The sequence below is a fragment of the Dicentrarchus labrax genome, unplaced genomic scaffold, assembly GCF_905237075.1.
Source record: "Dicentrarchus labrax unplaced genomic scaffold, dlabrax2021, whole genome shotgun sequence".
Classification (NCBI taxonomy): Eukaryota; Metazoa; Chordata; class Actinopteri; family Moronidae; genus Dicentrarchus; species Dicentrarchus labrax.
In genome coordinates, this window is record NW_026136710.1 from 15239888 (window position 1) to 15245887 (window position 6000).

Below are 6000 nucleotides of genomic sequence, written 5' to 3' on the forward strand. Positions count from 1 at the left end.
CCTGGAGGTTCAAAACAACCATCCTGTATGGTCTGTAATGCCACACTTTCAAACCTCCTTCCAGCCAACATGTGTGGTGTTAATGAAGTGTCCTATAGAAACACAGCAACTGCGACCATATCTGCCCCAGGTTTGCCACCATTTATGATCTTGCCTCGATGTTAAAACAGTGTATTACACAGAAACACGTCAGTTGATGTGCTCTAGAAAATTCCGTTGCAGCGTGTGCACCCTGAAGCTTTATAAATGTCCCAGATATGGCTTCCCTCTCTCTCTCGTAAAACATTTACAGCACAGACGTTCCTGCCTTCTGCTGGGGAAACTATGCCAGACCATGATGGTAATTCCACACTAGCTGTCTGTCATCGCTTTATCAGGTCAGACTCACTGCTCTAGGACAGTCTCTCATTGCTCCGTCGTTCTCGCTCTTTCTTGCCTTCTATATACGCTGTTGTTGTGTAATGCTTATGCTCAGAGGATTCACAAACAGAAGATGAAGACATACTTGGTGTTCTTGTGACATTTAATAGCTGAACTCACAGCTAGTTTGGAGTATAGCAATGGGTTACTAGCAGCAGGGTCATGATCCCAAGGAGAGTGTTGGGAACTATCTCTGTGGGATCCGGATGCCATTACAGTCTTGTCTGGATACATGTGCTAGAGAGCAGAGATCTCTATGTTCATGGTTTTGTTGGTGGTAACTGGAACATTGGTTGCACCTTTGGTAGGTCAATAAGAATCAATTATGCATTTTTTTTCTTTGGATGACAATGTTGGTGGATTGGTTAGTCTACCACATTGGTCCAGCCCAAAATATCTCAAAAACTATTGGATGGATGGCTGTAAAATTTTGACAGAAAATCATGGTTCCCAGAAAAAGTACCATAATGGCTAATGACCTATTCTCTAGCAACGCCACTGAGGTTGACAATCGTGATTTTGAGTCCGATATCTCATAACACTGAATCCCCCGAGCATGAATTCTAATACCTTAAAGGTCCAGTGTGTAACAAGTAGGAGGATCTATTGGCAGAAATCAATATGATTTTCATAGATGTTTTCATTTGTGTATAATGATCTGAATGTCAGACTCGTATTTTTGTTACAGTAGAATGAGCCATTTTTATCTACAGACACTGCAGGTCATTAGTCTTGTTTATGGGTTTGTGGCTCAGATTCAAATGTATTTGTCGCAGCCCATCCCATTAAGAATCAGATTAGTTTTATGTCTTTAATTCTAATCAGAATACCGTAAAGAATTCCCGAATGTCATACTGGTTTATTCATTGTTGTTCATTTCCATTTATTGTGATAAAACTTTCCTCAGCATCTAAACACCCATATACAATGTTTTTTTCTTTTCTTTTTGATGCAGATACCAATTCAACTTACATATGACTCTAAAACTTTACAATTGTTCACACAGTTTGGTGTTGAATAAAAGTACATTTTGTTATGCATTAAGTTCAGTTTTATACTAAATTGTATTTTATGTAATTACAAATGAAAAAAAGGCTTTTCATAAACCTCTGATTCCTCAATATGATATCTTATTAAAGGTCTGTTAGAGTACATACAGGTATCTTTTCATCACAACTGCAGATTAAATTTCACTTATTTCCCAGCTGACTGGATACAGTACAAATAATAGTATATATATATCTCAAAAAACATACTGTTACACTGACAACCGTGCAAACTCAAACTGAACTAGCAAATAAAAAGAGATGAAAACATACTTCAGATGATTTTTGTCCTGTGAAACTGAGAAAAATTAAAGTGATGCCCGTACACAATACAAGCTCTTGGAAATACATGAAACTTTATACACAATTATACACTTTTAACAACTGCTGGAGTGGCGTGTCTGTTGCGGGTCCATTCATAATAACACCATTCCTTTAGGGCTTTAGTAGTTTAATCCACCGTCAATGATGTCACCACTGCAACTGGTCAAAGTTCACCAACAGGAGTAGGAGAATAGTGGGTACTGGCTCCAATCCGCTGCGTGGCTGTGTTGGTGGGGATGGTGGTAGTAGCCATGTTGTTGTGCGTTGTGCTCAGCTGTGGCAAGGGGATGAGGAGGAGCGTGGTTGGGGGTCTGCGATGCATCTACGTCAGTGGATGGTAGTGGAAATCTGGCGTACTCCGCAGATCTGGGGAAAAGAACATGGCGTTATGGTTACTTTTCATGCATCATCATATCTGCTGCCTTTGTATTACACACATTCCTCCTTTATATTGTTACAGTTAGATATTTGCAACATTATCGCTTCATTTCTTTTATTTCTGTGTTATAAATGCTTGTGCTATGTCTCATTGGATCTGATCTCGTCCTGGATATTTAAAATCATACCTGTAGGGCTGGTATGCGACGGATGCAGGCACCATCTGCTCTTCACAGCTGTAGTCATAGTCATGCAGTGCCAGAGGCTCAGCATGTAGACTCTCAGATGGGTCCTGCTCCAGAGCCCAGGCTGAAAGGTCACCCCCCTTCAATGACTGCTGCGTGGAGGCCTGATTCTTCTCTGGCTGCACTGACTGAGAGGTGGAGGGCATCCTCTGCAGGCCTGGGAGGGAAATACAATGCTTAATAAAGATCTCATAGAAGTATAATGGCATTGGTACACAAGCTGTATGAAATGCTGTACTTGAAAATGACTTACCTGGAGGACTGTTGCAAAGCTCTTTCCTGTCCAGTGCGGCTCTTTTTGCAGGAGGGCTTCTATTTGGACGGCACCTATGAAACAATAGAGCATTTTTGACACTTCTGTATTTTTTACTGTTGTTTCCCTATATGTTTCTATTGGCTTAAAACAAAAGTAAAAAAGCATAACACAAGGTACATATACAAATATGGTATTGTGATTTAATTTAACCAATCACTATAATTCCTACCTTTTACTGTGGGAGTGGGTGCCTCCCTCCCTGAATCCCTTGGCGAACGGGTTGTGGTCAATCTTCAATTTGGTGATCTAAAGAAGGGCAAGAGAAGATTGTTGTCAAACTGTTGTTGGTGGTGCATTGCTTTGTTTCAACCAAACCGGAATTTCACTACTTCTGTGTTTAGTTCTACTGCACATGTTTATACCTTTGGGTTTTGGTAAGCAGTCACTGCAGTGAAGGTCGTTTCTGGGAAGGAGAAGGTCTGAAATGGGCCCCAGCGGACAGTGTAAGGACTGTCTGCCTGGGTGACATGAAACCTGGGGTAGTAGCGATGCATGGAGTGCAGGATGATCTGATGGGGTAAAAGAAGACCAGAGTGAGCGCACCAAAAAAAAACTGCAAACCTAAACATAGCATAGTATAATAATTTTTAACCGTGTGTAAGATTGCGTCTTACGTGGCCGTGCTGGTCCAAAGTGTTGTTGGTGAGCTTCATCTTGAGAAAAGACAACGACTGCTTCATCCAGTGACTTCCTGGGGCAGGGGAGTCTGGGTGCATGTATGTCCGACACGGGGGCTGGGGCTCTGCCTTCCCTGCAACCTCCCACTGCTCCTTTTTCCACTACAGAGAATGGGGGAGGGATGGATACAAGGTTATCAAGTGTGAGACCTGAGCACATGTCTGATCAAAAGTCTACAGGAAGCATGAAATGCCTTTTCGAACTTCATAATGATAATGCAAAGAGAGCTGTAGTGCGTGAGAACTTATCTTATGGTCACTTATTTTTTGTAAGGGAAATCATAAAGAAAACACTGTTTTCACCAATTCCTCCACCCAAAAAACATCCTGTGTGTTCTCCTACAGTTCTTCTCCCTTTCTTATGCACTTCATTGTTTCCAAGTGTGTGCTAAAAGCAATATCTGTGACCAAATGGGCCACAGCAGTTGAGGTAAGAGTCGTTGAATGTATGGATGGCTGGCTGCTCCCTCATTCACCGATTGCGAATAAGGAGGGGTGCTAATTGATTGGGCCTCCAGCCGAGAGTGCACAAACAGGAAGCAATGAAAGGCTTTGATATGCAGCGGCGAACGGCCCAGAGTGGGCAGGCCAATGTCTGGCTGCAGACTGCTGTGTTTTACATACTGCAGTCTCTGGGCAAAACAAAATGTGGAAAACAACAAAAATCAAGAACAAGAAATTAGGAGGCTTCGTGCTAAATGAACAGGCTCTGTCTGCAACCAAAGGAGTGCATACAGTGTGTGTTGTACATGCATTTACCTTGTATTTGAAGCTGTCTACAGGAACCATATCCACCATGATGACATAATTGGCAAAAGGTTGGAGCCCAGATAGACTGATGCTGCAGTGTGGAAACATTCTCCTGAAACAAATACACAAAATCATGGTTTAAATGAGTTGGCAAAATGGTTGCAACCAGAACAGTCAGTTTCTTGTATGTTTTGATCAATGGCACAAAGCACCAATGCTATTTTCAGAATGGGGAGTCTTATTTCAGTACTCGGCTAGCTGTACCTTCCATGCTTTGTTATAATCATCTCTGTCCCGATGCTGTGAAAGGACTTCCAGAGATCTGCATTCTCCAGGGTCATCCTGATGCAGCCTTGCTGATATGAGTCAGCTGCTGGTGGGGACCGGCGCATGCTGAGATTCGATTTGGGGTCTGTGGAGAAAACACATGCATAAAAGTTCTGCATAATCAGACGTATTTATAGAACACATGACTGGTTTGTTGCAGCGTGGAGTTTATAGGAGTAATAAAAACAGGAACAAAATATGCTCTCACAAAGCATGCAGAACTAAAGACATACTGCATCTCTCTGTGAACAGTTCAACTTAAAATGTTTTCTACTGATATACAAGGATATGTTTTGCATGTTTTTTTCAATTCTAAATATTCCTATCCGTAAAATATTAATGACAATTGCCTACATGCTCTGGAAGAAATTTTTGTGGTAGAAAGTAATCAGAAATAAGGAAAACATCTTGTGATTATTTACCTACAACCCAAACAGAAATAACCATCACAGTGTGTATTACATGGCACATACAGCATAGTTACATTCAATAGGATAGAACTTACCAGAGATATGTTGCATTGTTACTGTGTCCTCCTACTGTTGCCACCAACGCAGTAGTTCTGAGACAAAGTGCTGCTTTCAGGTGCTCTAACGCTGAAGTCAAATACATAGGGGTCTCTATCCTTGGAAAGTCTGACCCTTGAACTTGATTGGTCATCACAGAAAGGGTGGGGTCTAAACAGCCAAGGGGGTGTCATCAGAGCAGAGTGAGGGGGCAGGTGAGAATACTACATGGTGTAGTAGATCTAGTTGTAAACCTAAAAGTTGATCTACCAGACTGCAGGACTGTGCATAGATGTTGTTCTTTTGTTCAAAGATATGTGCACAAGCCATTTCAGTACTCGTATGTTGGGGTGAAAGTCTATGTTTGGATATATATCGACCTGCAAAGTCTTTCATTCTTACCATTTTGTTATTTTTTATCCCAGAGAGACAAACTGGAAAAATATGTCATAAAAGAGATTTTTATTTTATTTTATTCTAAGACTATCTTTAAAGAGTCTGTTTTCCTTGGTTGTTGTTATGAGTGACCTCTGAACAGACTTTTAGGGACAATCACAACAATGGCTTCTACGATTATGTAGATATGTCCAAAGACATAATCTATCAAATACTTTATTGTGATGAATTTGAAGTGCTCAACTATATGCCAGCCATACTCTATATATGCACTAGGTGCATTAAAGATTCACTGTCCTTCAGTCCAAGTTGAAAGACAGTGAGCAGAATTTCAAAGTGCCCCCGGGGGGTGGAAGAGCAGACTAACAGGTCCCTTCCTGGCAGCTTTGATTGTGTATTGAGAACAAGTCTGCAGATTACAGAGGTGATTAGAGTTGTTGGGGTGTAGCCTTGACAGTGGTGGACAATGCCACTAATCCTATGTGGCCATTTGGCCCCTGCCCCCCAACTCCCCCAACCCCAGTACCCTGGGAGGAGAGTGGGCCTGATGGAGCCAGTAGTTAGCAGCCCATTCACATGAAAGACTGATGGGAGGAAGGGAAGAGCAGCAGTTTG

At 41.8% G+C, this 6000-nt stretch overlaps 1 protein-coding gene across 1 annotated transcript; it reads right to left on the reverse strand.

The window, feature by feature from the left end:
- Nucleotides 1-1259: 1259 nt before the first annotated feature.
- On the reverse strand, nucleotides 1260-5078 carry LOC127369981 (T-box-containing protein TBX6L-like). The gene is made up of 9 exons (XM_051411589.1): nucleotides 4989-5078; nucleotides 4421-4568; nucleotides 4166-4268; nucleotides 3344-3508; nucleotides 3092-3238; nucleotides 2899-2975; nucleotides 2667-2740; nucleotides 2357-2570; nucleotides 1260-2156 (listed from the first exon to the last, which is right to left on the reverse strand). The coding sequence occupies exons 1-9, from the start codon at nucleotides 5002-5004 to the stop codon at nucleotides 1961-1963; spliced, it is 1140 nt and encodes a 379-aa protein (XP_051267549.1). The 5' UTR covers nucleotides 5005-5078; the 3' UTR covers nucleotides 1260-1960.
- Nucleotides 5079-6000: the final 922 nt, after the last annotated feature.

Bases quoted from the DNA above. Each gene is read 5' to 3' on its own strand.
- LOC127369981 (XM_051411589.1), bottom strand. The intron at 4,269-4,420 runs GTACAGCTAGCC...TATTTGTTTCAG, and splicing joins ATTATAACAAAGCATGGAAG to GAGAATGTTTCCACACTGCA. The intron at 2,157-2,356 runs GTATGATTTTAA...TCTTTTCCCCAG, and splicing joins GTCGCATACCAGCCCTACAG to ATCTGCGGAGTACGCCAGAT.